This window comes from Artibeus jamaicensis, unplaced genomic scaffold, assembly GCF_021234435.1.
Source record: "Artibeus jamaicensis isolate MK-2021 breed Jamaican fruit bat unplaced genomic scaffold, CSHL_Jam_final contig_585, whole genome shotgun sequence".
Classification (NCBI taxonomy): domain Eukaryota; kingdom Metazoa; phylum Chordata; class Mammalia; order Chiroptera; family Phyllostomidae; genus Artibeus; species Artibeus jamaicensis.
Window position 1 is genome coordinate 13,897,236 of NW_026521894.1, and position 23,903 is coordinate 13,921,138.

At 37.8% G+C, this 23,903-nt stretch overlaps 1 protein-coding gene and 1 non-coding gene across 4 annotated transcripts in view; both read left to right on the top strand.

Moving 5' to 3' along the window:
• KDM4D (lysine demethylase 4D) overlaps positions 1-23,786 on the top strand; it is a 27,411-nt gene extending 3,625 nt beyond the window's left edge. For all 3 annotated transcript variants that reach the window (XM_053670471.1, XM_037163462.2, XM_037163461.2), the window contains one exon: positions 21,016-23,786. In XM_053670471.1, the coding sequence (XP_053526446.1) occupies positions 21,331-22,905 (1,575 nt within the window). In that variant the 5' untranslated portion in view covers positions 21,016-21,330 and the 3' untranslated portion in view covers positions 22,906-23,786. The remainder of the gene's footprint in view (positions 1-21,015) is intronic.
• LOC119062477 (small nucleolar RNA SNORA48) lies at positions 1,328-1,467 on the top strand. Its single transcript, XR_005084981.2, has one exon. It is a non-coding gene; the product is annotated as a small nucleolar RNA SNORA48 (small nucleolar RNA).
• Positions 23,787-23,903: the final 117 nt, after the last annotated feature.

The following is a 23,903-nucleotide window of genomic DNA, read 5'->3' on the forward strand; positions in this document are numbered from 1 at the left end:
ACACTCAACCTCCCCACTGAGAAAATGGACAGTTACCATATTACAGCATGAGCTTGACAACAGTTTTTTAACTTAATGATGCAGTTAGATGGGGTTGAGGGAAAAGAAGATCCCATCAGACAGTGAAAGTTAAAGGTGTTCACAGTGATTTACAAGGCTCTCCTCAACCTCCTTGACCTCTCTTGATCCACTCTCTGTATGCCACATGCCTTCCTGATGCTGTTTAAGTGTAGCTGCTGCCTTAGGGCCCTTGCATTAGCTCTTTCTTGGCCAAGAACACTCTTGCCTGTATTATCCAAGTCTTTGTTCAAATGAGGTCAACCAACCCTGACAGCCATATTTAGAGTTGCAGTCCTCTTCCCACTTCCTCCTGTAACATTCTGCACTCCTTATCTCCTTTATCCTGCTGTACTCTTCTTTTTTATGTAGCAAATACTGTTTTCTTGATTGTATATAGTTTAGTCGTTTGTTATTTCTTTCTCTGCCTGGTCTATGCAGAATATAAATTCTGCAAAAGAAGCGATCTTTGTTTGCCCAATCATGTAGGCCATACATCTAAATGCCTGTTACCTATAGACATTTTCCAAATGAGTGAATAACTGACTGAATGGGTAAATGAATTTTGACAGGAAAAAAATACATCTTGATCTAAAAAGTATTGCCTTAATCTTTTTCTGTTTTTTAAAATATTCTATTTATTTATTTACTTATTTTTAGAGAGAGGGAAAGAGAAAGAAAGCGAGAGAAACATCAGTGTATGGCTGCCTCTTGAGCACCCCCTACTGGGGACCTGGCACACAACCCAGGCATGTGCCCTGACTAGTAATCAAACCCATGACCCTTTGGTTCCCAGGCCAACACTCAATCCACAGAGCTACACCAGCCAGGGCTTGTTTTCTGTTTTAAGGGAGAAAAAAAGTATTTTACATTCTGCTAGTATGAAATCTAGACTTGAAATAAAGATACATGAAGACCCAGAAAGATGATTTTTCTTTTAGGATAAAATCTCTAAATGAAAAATCCTGTTATTATCAGGCTGTATATGTCCCTCAAGATTCTAATTTGATCAGCCCCACCCCCAATCCATTCACAACTTCAATTTAATCCAACCTCCTGCCTCTTCCAGTTGAATCACTTTCCCCCATTCTAGTAAATCCCTCACTTAACAAAGTTACCAGCCCACAAATTGTGAAAATTTTGCTTGAAAATATTTCTTTGAGGCTCTCACTAAGAACCTGGAGGAAGAAACCCAATGATCACTAGTCATAGATCACATTTAAAAATAAGGAAATATAAATAATGGCATCAGCTCTAAATTTTTAATCTGTGTCCCAGACCTGGCTAGAGTTACACCTGATTCGGTGGGGCTCTTGTCACATAAGCCAGGAACAAAGCGACTAACTCCTTGTTTATACCCTCTTGGCTCTCGGTCTGTACCCATGCCTGCTTAATGTCCTGAACACATGGATGAAAAACATAAATAAATAAATAAAATTTCAACGGAAAAATGACCGGTTTTCTAACAGAAAATGATGGTGCTTTAATCTGTTTTGTTAACTGGAAAAAACAGAACAATAAATTAGCTTGCTTTCTACTAACAAAATCCTGATTTTAAATTAAGATGTTGTGGGGCCCAGAGAGATGATTTCCTGGAGAAAGCCTCAGAATGAATTTGCCTGATGGTCCAGGCTAGATACCTGGCTACTGTTAAAATTTAACTACCTCTTACCTAATCTGAGTGCATGGCTACCTCACTAGCTAGCTAATCCACTGATACTAAGACCATTAAAAACAAACATTAAAAAAGTTAAAACTAAACAACTAAAATACAGAAAATAGAGGGATAGAAAAAGATACTCCAGGCAAATTCTAAACAAGAAACTTTATGAAGCAGTGAATTATCAGAGGGTTCTTTAAATAGAGTAGCATTAACAAGGACATTAATAAGGGCTACTCATCGCATCACAAAGAAAAATCCACTAGGTAAATATGACTATCATGAACATGTATGTGTACAATTTTGTAAACACATAGTCTGGAAAAATCTGAAGCAAAAAATAAAAGGAAAAACACAAATGTGTTTTATGGTGAAAATTTACGATCACAAAGTTCTCTCAGATTAATAAATCAACAACTTAACACTAGTGAATTGTGTGCATAGATATGTATACTTATTGCATTTATATATACATATGTATTTATATTTATATATTGACTTATATATGTTTTATAAAATCCTTCAAAGAATAAAAAATTATAATTAACAAATATCCTACTTTTTTTTTTGTTTTTCTTCCCTTTTTTTTTTAGTATACTAAAAATAATTTTATAAAAAAAAAAAAAATATTTTTTATTATAAAAAATAACCAAGAGTTTTCCTGGTTTCATAATCTTGTCACACTTGATATTGTCCAACTTTTCAGTTTTCACTTATCTGGTGGGTATATAGTGATATGTCACTGAGGTCTCAATTTGCATTTTCTTGTTTACTAATAATCTTTCATATGTTTATTGTCCACTTGGACTTCTTCTCTTGTGAGGTGTCTGTTTAAGCCTTCTATTGAATTGTCCTTTTCTTACTGGTTTCTCTGAGTTCTGTTTTTTGGGGCACCAGTTCTCTGTCTTATTTGTGCTACACACATGTATTTTCTACTTCTTGGCCTCTCTTTTTGGTATATTTTGATATACAAAAATCTTCAATATTAGACTAGTTCAATTTTTCACTCTTGTCCTTTTTGCTTAATGCATGGTATTCCTTGATTAAGAAGTTTTTCCTTACTTTGAGGTTATGTTGTTATTCTCAGATACTATCATCTAAAGGTCTTAGAGTTATGCCTTTTACAACTCTACCAGGAATTCATTTTTGCACACAGTGTGATGGGGTGTGGGTCTTGAAATCTGGTAGAGTAAGTGAATGCTTTTCTTTCTTTGCTCTTTATACTTCAATATAAAATTTAAAGTTTCATGTGCTACAAAAATAGAATAGTTTCATGTGCTAAAATTTTTTTGAAATTTTTATTGGGATAACATTGAATCTATAGGTCTACTTTTTTTAATTGACATTTCTACAATATTGAGTCTTAAATCTGTTGATAATTTATGTCATTCTATTTAGTTAGGTTTTCCTTAATTGCCTCTCAGTAAGTTTACATTGTTGTCTTCATAGAAGTTTAGCTATAGGTGCTACTTAATTTTTAATGCTATTACAAATAACATCTTTTTTAAATTTTTGATTGTCTGTTTTTGCTGGTACATATAAATACAATTGTTTTTATATATTGCTCTTTTAAATTCAGAGACCTTGCTAAACCCTCTTATTAAATAAATTAGTTTATTCATAGATCTTTTGAAATTTCACATATACAATCATACCTATGAATAATAACAGCTTGTTTCTTCCTTTCCTCTATTTTCCCCTTTTCCCTTTTTTGCCTTGCCTTCGTATGTTGGATAGAACTTCCAGGACAATGTTGAATAAAAGAGGTGGTCACAGGCATTCTTGTCTTTTTCCTGATCTGAAAGGGAAAGGTTTTACCTTTACACTATTAAGTATGAGGTTTACTGAAGGTTTTGGATAGATGCACTTTATTCAATAAAAAACATTCATACAATTTTTTGGATGGTGAATTTTATCCAACACTTTTCTGCACCTACTGAGACACTCTTTAAACTCTCAGAGTGTGTTATGGTATTAATTTATTTGTTTAACTACCACCTGATCTTCAATTTCTGGAATAAACTCGTCTTAATCATGATAAGTATACTGCAGAAATCAGTTTACTTAAAATCTATTTAGGACTTTTAATCCGTGTTCATAAATGAGATCGGCCTATTATTTTCCTTTCTCATAATGTGCTTTTTGGAGATGTATCATAAACTTTGTATCATAAAGTATTTGGGCCCTGGCTGGTGTGGCTCACTGGATTGAGCGCCAGACTGCAAAGCAAAGGGTCCCTGGTTTGATTCCCAGTCAGGGCACATGCCTGGGTTGCAGGCCAGGTCCCCAGTGAGGGGTGCTCAGGAGGCAACCACATATTGATGTTTCTCTCCCTCTTTCTCCCTCTCTTCCTTTCTCTAAAAACAAATAAATAAAACCTTTAAAAAATAAAGTATGTGGGAAATATTTTGTTTCTTTTTGTCCTCTGGGAAAATTTGTCTAAGGTTAGAATTAAATTTGCTGGTGTAGCCATCTGGGCCTAGAGATTTCTTTGTGAGAAGAGTTTTGACTACTTCAGTTTCCTTGATGGTTATAGATATACTCACATTCTGTTTCTTATGTCAATTTTACAATTATGTTTTCCTGAAAATTTATTTCATCTAAATTTTAAAATATATGAGCTTAAAGTTGTTTATACCATATTTTATGTTTTACATCTGCAGAACCTATAGTGATCAACTCTTTATCTTTCCTGACATTATTTGTGCCTTCTAATTTCAGTCTTTAGCATTTACATCACAAGTTTGTCAATTTTATTAGCCTTTTCAAAACATCAACTTTTACTTTTATTCTTCTCTATTTTATATTGGCTTTTTGTTTCTTAAATTTCTGGTCTTATTTTTATTATTTTCTGCGTTCTACTCTCTTCATTGTACTTTTTTCTAACTGTTTGAAATGGATGCTTAACTCAATTAATTTTTCAGTCTTTTCTTAGTTTTTTAAGCCTATAACTCACTGTCTAATAGCATCATACAGGATTTAAAACATAGAATATTTACTCTGATTTAGTTTAAAGTGTTTTCTAAATTTCATTTTGTTTCTTTCTGATTTAAGGTTTATTTAGAAACGTGTTCTTTTACAAAATTGGGAGTTTTCTGGTTATATTTTTAATATTAATTTCCCTTTCCTGTATTTTTGGTTAGAGAACATGTTCTGCTTGCTTTCAGGCCTTTGGCATTGTTAAAACTTGTTTTATGGCCAATTTTGTACCATTTCCATAGTACTTGAAAACATAATATTCCTCAGTTTGGGACCGCAAGGTTTAATATTTGCTAGTTAGGTGTTTTTTTTGTTTGTTTGTTTTTTTGCATTGCTCGAATATTCTATCTTGTTTTTCAACTGCTTAATCAATTAGTAGGGTTCTGGTTTATGCCTGTCTCCCCCGAGTCCTGATCATTCTTCAAGTACCTCAGATTAGGTGACAAATGATAGGATGTAACTTAATGTCAAAGTTTAGAAAAACTCATTAAAATATGAAGTAAGTATAGAATTTTTACTAACTCACTCAACATTTAACATCACCTTTATTGGGGATTGCATTAATTATATAAGACTTCCATTTCTGCCTATCTTCAACGAAAAAAAAAGAATAAGAGCTATGGCTATTAGAAGAGATATAATTCCTGTATTTTTTCCCATAATTTTGATTACATGGAAAACTCGAGAATTAGTGGGCAAGCTGGTAGAACTAATATCAAGAGATACAAAGTTTGAAAAAGCACAGATGATCAATAAATAATAAAAATTAATAGAAAAACATGTCTATTCACATAGCACTCAAAAAAACTATAAAGTTCCTAAGACTATATCTAAGGAAATAAATATATTATCTTTATGTAAAGGCAAAATTCTGAAACTTTATTGAAGTACATACAAGATTTGAATAAATGGAAGACCAATTAATAGTTGAGAAGGCTCAATATGGGAGCTATGTCCACCCCAAATATTTCTTTAACTTCATGCAATTTCAATTTAAATCAATAGGATTTTTATAGAACTTGACAAATATATTCTAAAATGAATACTGAAGTTTAACTTTGCTAATATAGCCAAATTAATTTTGAAAAAAGATGAATTAAGGACATGGAACTGGCCTTACCAATTATCAATACTAAGTATAAAGCTATAGTAATTAAAATAGTACAGTTTCAGCATTGAAATGGGCACATAACTCACAGCACTTTGAAGAATTTAGAAAGAGATTGATGCTTATATGGAACTTGGCTTAGGAGATGTAGAGGGTTCCAACTTGGTGAAGAAAATGGTGGTAGACATTTGCATTTGTAAAACGAAAAAACAAAAGACCAACAACAACAGTACAGATCATTGCCTTCCAACATCAATGACACAGCTTTCTTGATGGGTGAAGCAAAGATGAAAACCAAAGACATTAAAACAATTAATAGAAAGCAAAATCTTTGTGATTTCAAGGAAGAGTAGATTACCTACACAGGACATAAGGGAAAAAATCATAATGGAAAATACTAAGAAGTTTAATTATATTTAATTTTTCAAAATATCTAAAAAAGGCACCATACATTTAAATGGAGGTGGTAGGCTGGATTAAGATATTTACAGCAATAAAGTAGATGTAGAATTAGTATCCCAAACATTTAAAGAACTTTTACCAATTAGTATATAAAGAAAAACAATCTAGCTGAAAAAATGAGCAAAGGATATAACTGGTAATTCACAAAACAAACCCCTGAAAGGGTAATAAATCAATAAAGTACATCTCCTTAAAAATAAACAAACAAACAAAAGACACGTCACCTCACCAGTAAATAGGACACACCATACTAATAATAATAATACCACAGGCAATTATTCTGCCCGTCAAATTATCAATAACTAAAAAAATTGGCATCAAATACATCTGGGGGCATAGAGAAAACTCTCCTACTTTGTTAGTATATTCATTAGGAAAAATCACTAGGTAAAAGAACTTGACATTGCTTAATAAAATACAACATATTTCTATATAACCTAGAAATAACACTTCAAAATCCCTACCCTGGATAATTTCTCACATATGGTTTACAATTGAAACCTTTTCAATGCAGCATTGTTTATAATTTAATAAACTGGAAGTAGTCTAAATACTAATAGAGAAATGCGCTAATAAAAATATTATTGTGATAGATTATATTTATGTGTGTATGTATGTATATATATATATATGAATATATCCTGAAAATTAATGTTGAATTTAAGAAATGCAAAAATATTAGCATATTTGGCATAAAATCATTTATATAGAATAAAAATAGCTGATACACAAAACAGTACTCCATATTACTTGTGAATGCACAACACATAAAGATGCAAAGATATCCACAGACAGTACACCAAATTCTTGATAATTGTTGGTTATGGAGCTGTGGAAAAAAGGAGATTAAGATTTGGGGTTTGGATCTGAAAGGGACTTCTGTTTCATATGAAATATTTCTTCTTTTTAAAAGTACTTGAGGCAGGAACGAGACCTTCAAATATCTGTTATCGCTACCTATATTCAACATTGCATTGGAGATTCTAGTCAGGGCAGTTAAACAAGAAAAAGAATAAAAGGCATCCAAATTGGAAAGGAAAAATAATACTATCTTCATTGGGTAATATTTATTTACCTAACATGGTTTTCTGGAGAGAAAACCACTAAAAAATACTAGAACTAATCATTTCAAGATTGAAGGGTACAAGATCAGTATATAAAAACCAATTGATTTCTATACACTAGCAATGAAGAATCTAAAAATGAAATTAAGAGATAATTCCACTTACACTAGCATCAAAAAGAATAAAATACTGAGGAATAAATTTAACAAAAGAAGTGAAAGATTTCTACACTGGAAATCACTGTGGAAGAGCTAAATAAATGGAAAGACGTTACATACTCATGGATCAGAAAATTTAATACAGTTGAGGATGGCAATATTCTCAAAATTGAACTGTGAATTCAGTGGGATCCCTGTTATAATTCCTGCTGGCTTTTCCCACAAGTTAGAATCAATTAAAAGCTGATCCTAAAATTAATATATGAACACGCAGAACCCAGAATAGCTCAACAATCTTGAAAAAGAACAAAAAAATTGGAGGACTCATACTTCCCCATTTGAAAACTTACTACAAAGCTATAATAATCAAATGTTGGCATAAGAACAGCTATGTAGTTCAATGGAATAGAATTGAGAGTTCAAAATAAACCTTTACATTGTCAATTGATTTCAACAAAGGTTTCAAGACAGTTCAACAGTGAAAGAATAGTCTTTTCAACAAATGTGATGGAGCAGTGGATACCCACATACAAAAGAATGAATTTGGATCCCCACCTCCTACCAGACTCAGAAATTAAGTCAAAGCTGATCATAGACCTAAAATGTGAACTAAAACCACGACCTTGAACTAGGCAATTTCTTAGATGCAACACCAAAAGCAGAAGCAATAAAGAAAATTTATAAATTTGATCTCATTAAATTTCAAAAGTTGTGCACTTCAGAAGACATTAAGAATGTGAGAGGATAACCCATAGACTGGGAGAAAATATTTGCAAATCATATATTCAGTAAGAGACTAACAAGTAGGACTTATGATGACTTCTTGGAATTCATTGAGACAACTGAAAAGATGAGCAAAGGATTTGAATAGAAATTTCTTAAAAAAATGATGTATGAATGGTCAATATGCATAGAAAAAATGCTCAACATCATAAGTCATTAAAGGCCACAAGATCTGACTTCACACCAACTAGAAGTGCTATTAAAAAAGAAAAACAATGACAAGTGTTGGTGAGGATATGGAGAAATAGGAACCCTCATATATTGCTGGTGGAAGTTTAAAATGCTGCAGGCATTTTGGAAAAACAATGTAGCAGTTTCTCAAAATGTTGGACATAGAGTTACCATAGGACAAAGTAATTTTACTCCTAGGTATCTACCCAAGAAAAATAGAACCATATGACCCCACATAGACTGTACATGAATGTTCATAACACTTGTTCATATTAGCAAAAAGCTGAAAGCAACCTAAATGTTATCAACCGATGAACAGATAAAGTGTGGTAGAATCATAACAATGTTATTATTCAACCATAAAAACAAACAATACTTATACATGCTACAACATGGAGGAAATTCAAAAACATGCTGAGTGAAACAAGCCAGATGCAAAAGACCACACATATGATCACATAAATATGAAATATCTAGAATAGGCAAGTCTGTAAGGACAGAAAGGAGATTCACGGTTGCTTGGAGCTGAGCGTGGAAGGGCTACGAGTGGGCACAAGCTTTCTTTTTGGAGTGATGGAAAAGTTCTAAAATTAGATTGTGGTGTTGGTGGCTGTAAATACACCAAAAAGCATTGGATTGTACACGTAAACTGGGTAAAATTTTTGTTATGTAGCATAATAAAGCTGTTTAAAAAACGAAGCAAATATGGCAAAATATTGCGATGTCAATTCTGGCTGGTTTTTGTTACATATTCTATTTTCTCTTATTTTAATGTTTCTCAAAAACAAAAAGTAAGACACCATAAATTCCTGGGCCCCAATTTCAACTCAGATATTCATAAATTTAGAGTCTTTTTATTATACTCTTACCTTCAAGTACTGACAGTTATATGCCCCCTGCCCCCACCCATCACCAAAGGAAGTAACTGGATCCTTGCCAGAGCACTCTCAGTGAAGTCTATCTTCCATAGCAAATGCAACTTTTAGTACCTGGCTCCTAAACAGAAGCCAATAATGACTGGACATGAGGAAGGCATTTAACATGAAATACCAAAACAAAAACATCCTGGAAAGGTGAATTCAGAGGAAACACACAATGTAAAGAGCAAATGAAACTTAAAAAAAAATTCTGGTGATTAATACTTCTAGAGAAAGAAGAGAAAATCTGCAGTCATGAAGAATACCAGGGATCTATAATAAAAGGAATATTCAGAGAAAAAAAGAATTTGTGGAAATAAATAAGTGCTGGAAGGTTTGGAATATGAAACATAACAAAAGAACAAAAAGATAGAAAATAGAAGAACAAAGATGAAATGAGAGGATCAGTTCAAGTGGTTTAATATTTGACTAATTGTATTCCATAGAGAGAGAGACTGAAAGTATCGTGGAAAGAAATATATTAAACAAAAGATAAGAGAAAATTTACAGTAATGAAGAACATGAGTTTCTGCATCTGAAGTTCTAGCATAATAGTTGACAAAAAAAGACTAACCTATCATATCTTAATGAAATCTCAGAAAATCAGGCTTAAAGAATATCCTAAAAGTGTCTAGAGAGTAAAAACCAGGTTGCACAGTTGATCACAAAACAAATTGGCTATGGGTTTCTAGAGCCTAGAATTCAATGGAACAATGTCTTCAGAATCCTGAAAGAGCATAAGGATACAACAAATACATTGTCAGACATGCAAACTCTGGTAGAGTTTATGACATAACAGACAGACATACATAACAGGTGGACATAACAGTTATGTTCAGGAACCACCAATAACTTTAGAATTCCCTTTTTACATTTGGGGAAACTCCCACACTATGACCTCTGCAACTACTGCAGCAAAGACAGGCATATACCCAGGCTTTTTCAGCCAGACGCTTCCATGGGAGACCTCAATTTCAGGAAATGTGAGGAAGTAGATTTTTCACAAAATCTATTCCTCAAGAAAGGAGATGAGAGATAGTTTTCAGAGGTAGCAACAGCATAGGTTCTAGGTTGAAGGTGCTTGCTCGGGGTCTTTGGTGCCTTTGACCAAAGGAGGTATTAGATGTATAGATTGTTAGATAATCTGAATATTGTTTCTGGACGTACAGTTTTCAAACTTTAATCTTCAGTCCTTCTGTAGATTCTGTGAGCTTCTTCATAATCTCCAATGAAGCTTCCAAGGATGCTCCTGGTGGATAAGCTCCAACAACACAAAGGAGTAAACCAGGGAAGAAGACCGGGGTGGGGGAACCAGGGAATATAACATAGTAGAGAGGAAAAGGGACTCCTCAGCATCACGGTGAATAGAACCCCAGAGTGCAGACTGTGCAACAGCCCAAAGATTAACCAGTCCAGATTCAAGTAAGCCTATGGAAGGCTCCAGGAAGAACATTTCTGAAAGGAGAAATCTGATTTAGTGGATTGGCCAAAAAATTCATTACTTTTTTCCATAAAATAAAAGACACATTTTTAATTTTTATCAATAACTTCACTGATTTGGATATTTTGAGTATGTCTGTCTCCCACTATTGGCTTCTAGCTAGTAGAGGCCAGGGGTGCTGCTAAACATCTTCCAATGCATAAGACAGCCTCACAGCAAATAGTTATTTGGCCAAAATGTCAGTAGTACCAAGAAACTTCACACACCACTTTGGACAGGTTTGATCACTCACAGCACCTTCTCCATACACTGCACAAATCCTTTTTTTGTGTTTCAGTTGTGGTTTTACCTTTCTTGAAATAATAAGGCATAATATGCCAAATATGTTTCTTATTTTCTTCCATCTTCAATATTAAAATGGTTACACAAAAATTTACCAATTTTGATGTTTTTTTCATGTACACTGATATGACAGTTGTCACAATACAGTCTAACAAAATTGTTTCAAATGAAGTTAAAAACAACTAAGCACTACTAGAGCCATTGTATTAAAAAAATTAAATGAACTTTTTGGCCAACGCAACTGATCAGTTTTATGTATTTAAAAGACATTTACACAATTGGAAGTGAATTCGGGGTGAATTAATAATGTATGTAAAACCAAGCAAGTAGAATAATAAGACAGGTATTAACTATAGGATAAATAAAACTTTTTATGTGATGCTATGGCAGGTGTGGCTTAGTGGACTGAGTGCTGGCCTGTGAACCAAAAGGTCGCCAGTTCCATTCCAGGTCAGGGCATGTGGGTTGTGGGCCAAGTCCCTGGTTGGGGGCGAGAAGCAACTCATTAATATATCTCTTGCATATCAGTGTTTCTCTCCCTCTCTTTCTCCCTTGCTTCCTCTCTCTCTAAAAATAAATAACATATTTTTAAAAGCTTTTTTTACTTGAAAGACATTGTAATCATAGTAAACTATATGACTCAACTATGATTGATTTTATATGGTAAATATTGAGACTTAATTTAACCAAAAAAATCTGATACAGCTCTAAGGGGGATTGGGATAGGGCAAGTCCATGTGTGCTGGGATGGAGCGTGAGAGAACTAAATCCATGTCATATGTGATATGAGCATCACAATGGCTAAAACTCAGAAGTCTAGAAGTATTGAGGGGAAGACGGAAGAAACAGCTAAACTGTACGAGAGACCGCCTCGAGAAGTGGGATTGAGGGAGAGGAAGTGTGGTCAGGGGTTTTCAGTTGCATACTACAGACCCCACTGTATTTTAGTTGAAGCCAAAGGAGTTGTTTTTGGTTTTGTTTTTTTAAGAGTTAAGTAGTTTACGGATCCCTGGCTGGTGTGGCTCAGTGGATTGAGCACTGGCCTGTGAGCCAAAGGGTCACCGGTTCAATTACCAGTCAAGGCACGTGCCTGGGACCTGGACCAGGTTCCCTGGTTGGGTACGTGTGAGAGGCAGCCGATCAATGTGTGTTTCCCACACATTGGTGTTTCTTTCCCTTTCTTTCTCCCTCCCTTTTCCTCTCTCTAAAAAGTAAATCTTCTTCTTTTAAAAGAATCTTTGGGAGAACTCAGGAAACAGGCTTACATGCTACTAAAGAAATGTATTTAAAATGTTAGAAGTTGCCTCAAAACTCAGTAGAGTGGCCATGTCTTGGAGATGTGGGGTTCAAGAAGACTTCCAGCTCCTGCCTCTCTAGCAGCCAGATAGCCCGGTGACTGCCACAGTATCCATGTAACAGGGAAGTTGCTGATTTAAAGGCCAAGTCCCATTCTTTGTCATGATTTAATGTATGCTGTTTGTGCATGACACTTCCCACCATGTGTCTTTCCGCTCTATATCCACACTCTTCGATGTTCCTAAATAGGAAATCCACACCAAATTTTGGCATTTGAGAGACAAAAAGTTACAGGAAAAGTCACCTCTTCAATTTTCTCTTTTCCATGCATCTCATCAAGGAGGAAATGATAAAGCTTGTGGGGGTAGAAACCTGCAGATATCTTGGAGAGAGAAGCAAGCACATCTCATGGAAGGGATTTATTGCTTTAGACAAGTGCCCATGAGAGATGAAATCTAGCTGTCAAGTAGGGCATTCTAGAGCGCTCCCACTGCAACAGTTTGTTTTAAGAACTCACTAAATGGCTCAGGCAAATAGTGCTCATGGAGTGCAAAGGACAGAATCCTCACCAAGGTCCAGGGTGGGGAGGGAAGGATACCTCAGGTGGAGATTCTCCTGAAAAGCAGGGATTATAACTTTGAAAAAAGGGGAGGCGGTAAGAGAACTAAGAGAAGAGCATAGAGTCAGGGAAAATGACTGGAAGTATTTAGAGCCAAGAGTTTGTGTAAGGAACTACTGAGAGATACATTTGAGGAAACAGAGAAAGATGGTGGTTGAAACACAATCATTTACTTTGCTTCCTCCTAAACTCCACAGAAGTGACAAGAACAGGGTTTTTGTTTTTAAGAAATCAACTACAAAGAGAGAAAATGGTAAAGGAAATAAGATAACAAAATTTGAAAACAGATGATTTATCAAACCCTGAAAAGTTGAGTGCTAAATTGGCAGTGAGGAAAGCCAAGAAGCAACACAACTGTCTGTACAGAGCCCCGAAGGCCTGGGATTTCATGGCACTACACACCTCAGGATGTGGCAGTAAAATGGGGCTAAGGAGGATTTGTTGAAAGCCTAATGCAGCCTTAGGTGACCTGCCTGGGGGCAGCTCCTCTCTCACCCTCTCCCGCCACCTTCAAGTCTATGGACTGGGAATTTCCAGGAGTTGTTTAGAATGTGGTTGTCATAGGGAGAACAAGTTGATTTAATGAACTTCACAAGTTGGACACTGGAAATTTCAGGAGCTGTTTTCCATGAGGAAGCCAGGCCTGTCCACCCCAGAAGGAAGACTGGACGATCCTTCACTGGTGAACAGAGGTTTCACCCAGGAAGTAGCCCAGCAAGATCACCATGCAGGGAAGCCTAATCAATGACCCCTGTGCTAGTCTAAGCTTCTAGTCAGTTTTTTAGTGCTATACTCTCGTGTTTGAGCCAATATTAAGGATCACCAGACATATAGGGAAAGCCTTGAGCCTGAAAGGTAGAAACCAAAACAAATGAATAAAAATTTGGCAGAAACAGACCACACAGTGCAGGGGGTGGGGTAGAAACCTGTAAAAACCTTTGACATTTTAGCATTTTTAGAGAGATAGAAGAAATGCACCCCAGAGAACAGAATAATAAAAAGGAGGAAATAAAGGAAGTTATAAGCTACGGAAACAGAAATAACCTGCGGAAAATTAAAAATTTCATAGAATGAAAAAGAGAATAGTAGGTTTTAAAGATAAGGGTGAAATTTTTCAGACATGGGAACATCATTGTGAAGTGATAGAAAATTGGGAGAAGACACAAAAATTAGTGTCCAGTATTCAAATGACAGGAGTTAATGCACAGAGGAAAACAGTAGAGGAAGTAATCAAAGAATAAATTGTACCTAAAGAATCAGGATTTTGAGATTGAAAAAATTTATGGACACTGGAACAAAGAAGAGCTAGCAGGAAACAGAAAAAGAAAACACAAAATAGGTCATATATAATGGACTAGAAATAAAAATTACATTTTTCTTATTCCTCACACTGTACCCATAAAACAATTTTTAAAAAGTTAATAAAAGAAAAACAGCCCTGGCTGGTGTGGCTCCCTTGGTTGGAGTATCGTTCTGTAAGCTGAAAGTCTGTGGGTTCAATACCAGTCAGTGCACATACCTGGGCAGAGGGTTCAGTCCCCAGTAGGGATGCAGGAATGTGTGCAAGAGGCAAGCGATCAATGTTGCTCTCTCACATTGATATTTCACTCCAACTTTCTTTCCTCTCTTCCCCTCTCTCTAATATCAATAAGCATGTCCCTGGGTGAAGATAAAAAACAATAATAAAAACACCCAGCTATGATTAATGGTATAATTAAAATTACAAAGGTACAATTAACATATAAAACAAAAAACTATTAAGATAATATTTATCTGCCTTTTGGTGGGGAAGTAACATTCTAAACATAAAAGCCATGAAAGATACTACAAAGAAAGAGACACAACAACATAAAACATTAAAATACATGTGAAAACATTTTAAATTAAATAAAATTAAAGAAGTATAAATTAAAGAAATGGTAAACTGGAAAAAACTATGAGCATATTTAAAAGTATTTAATATGTAAAATGTTCATATGAGCACTATATAAAATGTTCATATTTTATATGAGAAAACAATGCTAGAACCGTATGAGATAAAATGCACGGAGGATATGAACCAATACATATAATGAAATCCAAATGGCTAATATTTAAACAATCAATCTTAGTGATAATCTAAGAAATGTAAATTAAAATTTTGAGCTATTCTTTTTCACTTACCAAATTAGTAGAGGTGTTTTTCTAAAGTTATTTAATAGTGAGGATGTAAAATGATATATTCTTCTTGGAAAATTTTGGCAGTAAATGTTAAGAATCTTAAAATATTTAAATCCTACAGTGAAGTAATTCTGTTCTTAGGTAGTTATCTAATCTAAGGAATTTCACCCATTCAACCAATATTTTTACTGTATATACTGATCTATATAATGAAATATAGGATAAATATTTGTCAGTGATTAGTAATAATTGTGAAAAACTGACAATAAAATAAGTGTCCAATAATGGGAAAGTTGAGTCACTTATATCTTTAGAATAGAATTTATTTAGCCATCAAATATTATGCTTGTAAATTATTTTCAAAGAATGGAAAGTAGATTTTCTAAATTGAGAAAAATGTATTAGACACAGTATTTAGATATTATCAGCAGACACCTTGGCTAATGTCTGAGAGGTTTTGTCAACAATTCCTATTTGAAGTAATGAATTTGAATGCCACATGAAAGACAAAAAGGCTATCCCGCTCTCCTGAAATTGCTAAGCAATGTGGGCAATAAACAATCTAGACATGGCCACAGGGAAAGGGACTATTAAACATAATTCACTTCTCGCTTTCTCTAGCTTTTAATACACATGCAGACACCTCCCCCCAGCAAGGAAGCTTCGAGAAATTATTTCTAAAGTACATAGAGGAAAAACTTCCTAATTTTCAGAAAACCATCAAGTTTAAGAAATCGGGTACTTTTAATCATTCTAAAAATAAGAAAATACCTTTCTTCAATTGTCAGAACTGCCAGGTTTCTTTGGATAAAGAATTTCTGTGTTAACTGTGGTTACTATGGATAAAGATAAAATAGAAGAGTATCTGACGTGCAAGGGCATTTATTCTCCACTGGGACCTGTGGCCCCAGCTGAAAGGAGCAGGAAGGCAGGCTCACAGTAAAAGCCACCGTCTGGGACTCACAGGGAAGTGACATATTTGCCTGGAGCACTGAGGGGCCATTGTTATGGTGCCTGGCCAATTCTGAGCAGTGTGTTTTGAGCACAGGGTTACAGTTACAAAGTCAGAATAATTTATTTTGATGCTCAATATTCGAAGAATAATATATGTATTTATTATATATATGGTGACCATGTATCATTCTTCTTAGAACCCTTAGAAATGTAGAAAGGAAATAATTTAGTTTATGAAAAAATACAAAGTGCTCCACTCAAAGCTTCTTTTGATGGTATATTATCAATTCAGTAAGAAAGGAGGGCTTGTGTGATATTCATAGTCAGCATTTTATTACTTCCTAGGGGAAAGGCCCTCAGTATGGTATTTAAGTTTATCATATATACCTTTCCTAAATTACTCCACTTTTCTTTTGTTTAAAATTTTATTTTTAGAAAGAGGGAAAAGGAGAGAGAGAAACACTGATGCACCAGAAAACAGTTTGGGGCATGCAAGAGGGGAAGCCTCGCCTTCCAGTTCGGGCTTTCCAGGGTGAACATCTAAGGTCATTTTTTTAGTCCTCACCTGAGGACATCTTTTCATTGCTGAGAAACAGAGAGAGAGAGAGAGACATCAATCGGTTGTCTTCTGGTATGCACCCTGACCCTGTCTTGGAATCAAACCCACCTTTCCGTCTGTGGAACAATGCTCCAATAAACTGGGTCACACTGACTAGGGCCTGGGGTCATTTTTTTGGACAATGCTGCTCCTTCATAGCAAACTATCCCTAAGACTGTGAGTGCTCATCAGGTGTGTGTCTGGAATAAGAGGAGAGCGAGTCATTTTACACCCAATCTTTGGAATCTAAATTAATTGAATTTGTCATACTTCCTCAGGGATGAGCCAGATTGTCACCATTTCCCCATTCCAATCTCCATTTATTAGCAATAAGTTCTATGGAGATCTAGAGATTGTTTTGCCAGCTAATACTCCCTTCATCCTTTGACATTGAAGTTGGAAAAGGAGAGGCGTATATTGATCCTCCTCATCTCACCCTCTTCAGATTCCTTGGTGCATGAATTCCTTCGAGGATCCAGCTAAGGCAGGTGCCCAGGTGCCACTACTCCTCACTCAAAGGGCCTCTGCCATTAGCATTCAGGTCGGCCGCCAACATCAGTCTGATACACTCTTATAAAAGCTACAAGCCTGTGGTTACAGAGAGCAAGCACTTCCTTGGCTATTTTTGCCCCTTACACCAGACACTAAGGAAACAGGATTTACATTTGGTCAAAGAAGGCAGACTGTGGTGATCTCCCTAGCTGTGGGGGTGGTGGAGGACTGTGCCTCAGCCCCATGGAACTCTGGCACCAAGATTCCAGGGGACCATGGGGATGTGAAGGAGTTCTATTATTTTGAGCAGTCACAGGCAGGCTGGTATTTGTAATTTTGGGGGGAGACATCAGGGTGAGAAAGATGAAATACCTTGATCTCTGGAGAGAATGGGGTTGCCTCCTCCAGGGGAGCGGCTCCTCCCAGGGCTCCTCGTGCAGACCTGGATGCTAATGGTGTTTTGCGTCCTGACAACTGTGCTAGCTACGCTGTACCACTCTTCCTTCCATCCCGGCAGGTTTCCTGGAGAACACTTTCTGTCCTTAAGAGGCCCTGAAATTTTTATAACCTTTAGACCCCAGAAAACCTGGATTTGTTTATGATTTCAGGCACACTTCCAGGAAATTTATCCAGAACTAATAACTCAGAAATTTTCAATAATTTTGTAGGGTGATTTCAAGTGGATTCAGAACCTCTAGGAAATCTCCTCTGATTTGATGCACCAATTTAAGACAGGAGTGGGCATGTTTGAGCCTCCTGACTGGTGAGGCTGGGTAATTCACTGTACTAGGGAGCCAGGCATTAACCCCTCCCTGTCATCTGCAGTCACTCCTCTCTGCTCGGTTATGTGCTGTTTCAGCAATTCCTCCAGTCAGAGTAGCTCTGGCTGCTGAGGAGGCCACTTGTTTGAGTTTACAAGTTGTTTTGATTTTTAAAATGATTTCAGAAGTGCTATGAAGTGGCAGTCCTTTCTCTTGTGTTTTCTTGTAAGGAATTTTAAAGAAAAACATTAGATAAAATACCAGTGTTTTGTAAGCTGATAACATTGAAAATAAGCCATTTACTAGAATATGGAAGGGCAGGTTCAATAGGAAGAGATGGTTAGATCGCTGAGTGGATCCAGTTATTAGTTGAACTAGGGATAATGAAGTTAGTGTGGGCTGATTTGGGTAGAATTTTGAAGACATTCTATTATTGGGCCCTGATCAGTGTGGGCCCTGATTGTCAATACATGTTTCATTTGGAGATGTTTTCTTAAAACAAGACCATCAGAGGTACCTTCCCGAGAAGGTGGTATTTGAGTTGAGACTGAATAGGTGAGATAGGCGCCTGTGTGCAAAGACCATCAGGCAGGAGAACACTGGGGTTTTTTTGAGATACATTCAGGAACATGGTTAAAACAGAGAGCAAAAGGTGGAGTAGGAAGAGGTACAGTCTAAGGAAATGGTGGACCCCACTGCATAGGGACTTTAAGGGCATTTGAAGGGTTCTACGTAGGATGGAGTGGGCATCCCGAAGTTTGAGAGGGGAAGGTGAAATAAAACATTTGGAGAATGGAAAACCTTCGTACTTAGGAGAGTGTAAGAGGATTAGCAAAGAGTAGTAAGGGTACCACTTGAAGTTGCACTAAAGAAATAGTTTACTGATACATCTTTTTTTCTAACCTTAATGAGAATATTCCTTTTGCTTCACTATTCAGAACGATACTTGCCATTTATTTTTTACATTGAAATTCTGTACCTTATAGAAGTTTGTTTTATTTTTAATTAAATTTATTATGGTGATATTGGATAATAAAATTATATTTAAGTTTCAGGAGTACAATTCAATGACATATCATCTGTAAATTGCATCGTGTGAAGTTTTCCTTAATGTTTTACAAGTAATGAATTTTAGAATCATAAACATGTTGAATTTCATCAAATGCTTTTTGGTACCTACAAGATAATCATTCATTTTCTTTGTTAATACTCTGAATTATATCATTAGATTTTTCTGATGGTGAATAATCCTTGCATTCCTGGGGCACATCTGTTTAGTTATGATGTATTATTCTTTAATATATTGATGTATTTGATGGGATAATATTCTATGCAGCATGCTTTCAGCTCCACCTGCAAATAAAGACGGCCTGTAGCATTATTTACTGTGGTCCTTTTCAGAGATAAGAATAGCCTCACTAAGTAGCTCTCTAACTCTTTCTATACTCTGAAAGGATCTGCATGATAAAAGTTAACTGTTTCTATAAACTTTGCTAGATTCACCTGTACAATGAGGTCACTCGTGGGCTCTTAGGGGCGTACTTTGAACTAGATTTCTATACTGGGCAGTAAAGCTTTCTAGCTTTTCTTGGGCTCATTTTGGATATATTTCCTCTCTAGAAAATTATTTCCCCCCCAAATTTTGCTGTCAAATTGCCAAGGTTGTCTTTTGAGGTTTTGGAAATTCTGTACCATGTGCCTAGATGTGTGTACAGTTTGGTTCATAGTGTCGTTATGTTTACCTCTCTCTTCTCATGATCAGTTAAGCCAGGTTTGTTGCTTGTATTAGCCTCTTCAAAGAACACTTTTGGTCATTATCCCTCTGTTTTGCATGTATTATCTTTAACTAGCAACATATTTATTCTTTCTTACTTCTTTACTCTTCCTCCCCCCTATATTTTCTAACTTCTTCAATTGACTATTCAGTTCATTTCTTTTCAATCATTCTTCCTGTTTCTTTCAATAAAATGAAATATCTTTTACTGTTTTTAATGCTTTCCCCCTAAACTCTATTTTTTAAAAAAAGATTTTATTTATCTTTAGAGGGGAAGGGAAAGAGGGAGGAAACATCAATGTGTGGTTGCCTCTCATGGGTCCCCTGCTGGGAACTGGCCTGCAACCCAGGCAAGTGCCCTGACTGGGAATCGAACCTCAACCCTCTGGTTTGCAGGCCCACACTCAATCCACTGAGCTACACCAGCCAGGGCTTAAACTCTGTTTTTAAATAAACATACGAATATTTATGAGGGTCATCATAGCTTGATGACTTATCACATCAGCTAATCTGACAGCTGTGTAACCAGCACTTAGGTTCGGAACAGGCTGTAACATCACTACGGGAGCCCCTGATACCCCTGCTCGAAACTGTTGTTTGCCAAAGGTGACCACTATTCTGACTTCTGATGTAGATTACCTTGATGCATTTTAATCTTTGAGTAAATGAAATGAAGGAATACGTGTTATTTTGAGTATGGATAATTTTGTTCATTATTATGTTTATAAAATTATTCCTATGTTTAAATGCAGTCTTCGTTTATCTTCATCGATGTAGTGGATTCCATTGTATGAGCACACCACAATATATTCACTGATTCCACTGGGGTGGACACTTGGGTTGTTGCTAGTATTTGGCTACTAGAAATGATGTTGTTATGAACATTCTTGACCAGGACATTCAGTGCACAGCTGTCCATATTTTCTAGGCATGTGATCACAGTTGGACCATAACACGTGCATATGTTCTCTTTGGTTCAGCTTTAGAAGATACCGTTCAAATCACTTACCAAAGTAACTGCAGTGATTTCTCTTCTCTATACTCAGTTAAGAAGATTCCCATTGTTCCAGGCCCACACCACCTCTTGAATTGTCAACGTTATCAAATTTTAGTCTTTCTTTGAGTGTGCAATAATATCCCACAGTGGTTTCTTATTTGTAGTTTCCAAATAACTTTTTCTAAACATTCATTTTTAACCTTTCTGTATTCTACTTTTTAGGTTTGATATTAAACACTGATCTGAAGACACTAGATTTGGGGTGTCCCAGCCAGGATTGAGTGATTCAGTAAACCTCAAGGACAAAGCTAACTGAGGAACATCACTGAGTCTCAGACCTGGGCAAAGTTTCTGCCCAGAGTAGACTCTCCTGGGTGAATCAGCAAGCCTAATAAACATTATCTTCTAATTAGCATAAAATGCCACTAGGTGGACCTGCGGCCTCATATATTCAAACCCAGTTTTAAACAGCAGCATTTTCCAGCATCCTCAACCATCTAAAACTCATTTAAAACCTTTGGAGTTTGTTGTTTACTCATGGAAGCGATAAACTCTAAGACTAATTATACCCAGAACCCAAATTGTAACATAATGATATTTTATCCAACCAAAGAAGAGTTTAACGATTTTGATAAATACATTGCTTCCATAGAATCCCAAGGTGCCCACCGAGCTGGCCTGGCTAAGATAATTCCACCCAGGGAATGGAAAGCCAGACAGACGTATGATGACATCAGCGATATCTTAATAGCCGCTCCTCTCCAGCAGGTGGCCTCCGGGCGGGCAGGAGTGTTCATTCAATACCACAAGAAGAAGAAAGCCATGACTGTGGGGGAGTATTGCCGCTTGGCAAACAGTGGCAAATATCGGACTCCACCACACGTGGATTTTGAGGATTTGGAGCGAAAATATTGGAAAACCCGCCTCTACGATTCACCCATCTATGGCGCTGACATCAGTGGCTCCTTGTTTGATGCGAACACCAAGGAGTGGAATCTTGGCCACCTGGGAACCATTCAGGACTTGCTGGAGCAGGAGTGCGGAGTTGTCATCGAAGGCGTCAACACACCCTACCTGTACTTCGGCATGTGGAAGACCACCTTTGCTTGGCACACGGAGGACATGGACCTTTACAGCATCAACTACCTGCACTTTGGGGAGCCCAAGACTTGGTACGCCGTGCCCCCAGAGCACGGCCAGCGCCTGGAACGCCTGGCCAGGGAGCTTTTTCCAGGCAGTTCCCGGGGCTGTGAGGCCTTCCTGAGGCACAAGGTGGCTCTCATCTCGCCCAGTGTCCTCAAGGAGAATGGGATCCCCTTCAGTCGCATCACTCAGGAGGCTGGAGAGTTCATGGTGACCTTTCCCTATGGCTACCACGCTGGCTTCAATCACGGCTTCAACTGCGCCGAGGCCATCAACTTTGCCACCCCGCGATGGATCGACTACGGCAAAGTGGCCTCTCAGTGCAGCTGCGGGGAGGCCAGGGTCAGCTTTTCCATGGACGCCTTCGTGCGCATCCTGCAGCCCGAGCGCTATGAGCTGTGGAAGAGCGGGCAGGACCGCACCGTTGTGGACCACGTGGAGCCCACGGCTCCGGGCAGCAGGGACCTGAGCGCCTGGAGGAAGAGCCCGGCGGACAGGAGAGCGGCTCTGGGCTTGAGGCACCTTCAGCCGCGTCGGGCCCCGAGTAAAGCTGGCGCCGCGGGCCGGGGCGCTGCGCGCCGCCGTCGCGCCCCAGTGCTCCAGGCCTCCCTGCTGCTCTCCCTACCCCGGGGCCCTGCCTCTGCCGCCCGATGCGCAGCTGCCGTGGCCGGCCGCTCCTCCAAGGCTGACCCACCCTTGCCGCCACTCCGGGGTCCATCTGCCCGGGATCTCCAGTCCACTCGCAGATGTGGTGGTGGTCGTTGTCTTCGGGAACTGGGGGCTCGGGAGCCAATTGTTCAGGCCCGGGCCAAGAGGCGCCGCTCAGTGGCCACAGCGCGCACTGCTCCGGACCCCGAGGCCCTGCCTGTGTCCCAGGATAAACCCTCCCTGGACAACCCTGCATCTCTGAGCCTCGAGACACCCCATCCTGTCCTGGCTCCTGGGTCCTGCTTTGCTCCAGTCTCCTAATCCTAAATCTAGGGGACGCCCGCCTTGCTGCCCACTGCTGTTTTGTGCGCAGAGACATTGAGACATCTCAGAGCTTTAAGCAAGGTTTTAAGTCACTGGTCTAGCATGAGACTTCCCGGTGTTGCCGCATCTGGACGGGCTTAGCTGGTGCTATTTACCAAGTTCGCCCTACTTCTTCCTGCCGGACCCTGAAATGTCTTTGGACACTGCTAACTCCTGTGTCTGCATCCGAGGTTTTTCCACTGGACACCGTCGTGTCTCTGTGAACCCTGTGAGTTCCGCTGAGTTTGAGGAAGCCTGATCCGCGCAGACTCCTTCCTCTGGGACAACCCTGGACGTTGACCAACTCCGGACGTTGCTTCCGAAGAATCCCGGGCTTTGGTTCCCCTCCGATCTCTTTCTCTTTTTCTCTTTCTCTTCCCCTCCCATTTTAGGCTAAACTAGGCCCTTTTGACCACTTAGGTCAGTAGAGGCTCAGAAAATAATTTATGATCTTTGAGTCATTGCTGTGTTTATAATGTTATCTATTATGAGTATTTCTTCACAAATATATTAAAGGCAACAAAAATTGGAGTTTTTCCCCATATTATTGTCCATTCAACCAACTGAGGGCTTGAGGTTACTATTTTATGCACTTTTCTGAATAATTATATCAAAACATCTAAAGCAAACCCTATTTTTATGGCTTGCTAAAATTGTGTGGAGTCGGTGAATCCTCTGGGGAAGGTTGTTGGGTTCTGCCTGGCAGGCTGGCTGGGGAATTTGATGTGTAGACTTCCTTAAGGACGACCTGTTGGAAGTCAGCTGGTAACTCGTGAGCAGTAGTATACAAGTTGCTGAGGTGAACAAGCATAGGACAAAAGTGCCATCATCCAAATACCTTAAAGTCTCCACTGCTGTCTCGTGGCTCTGTATACAATGGTTTATTTATTGATTCATCTCAATAAATGAGTCCATAAACAAATGAACAGATCATTTCCATTGGTATTATGTGGGGA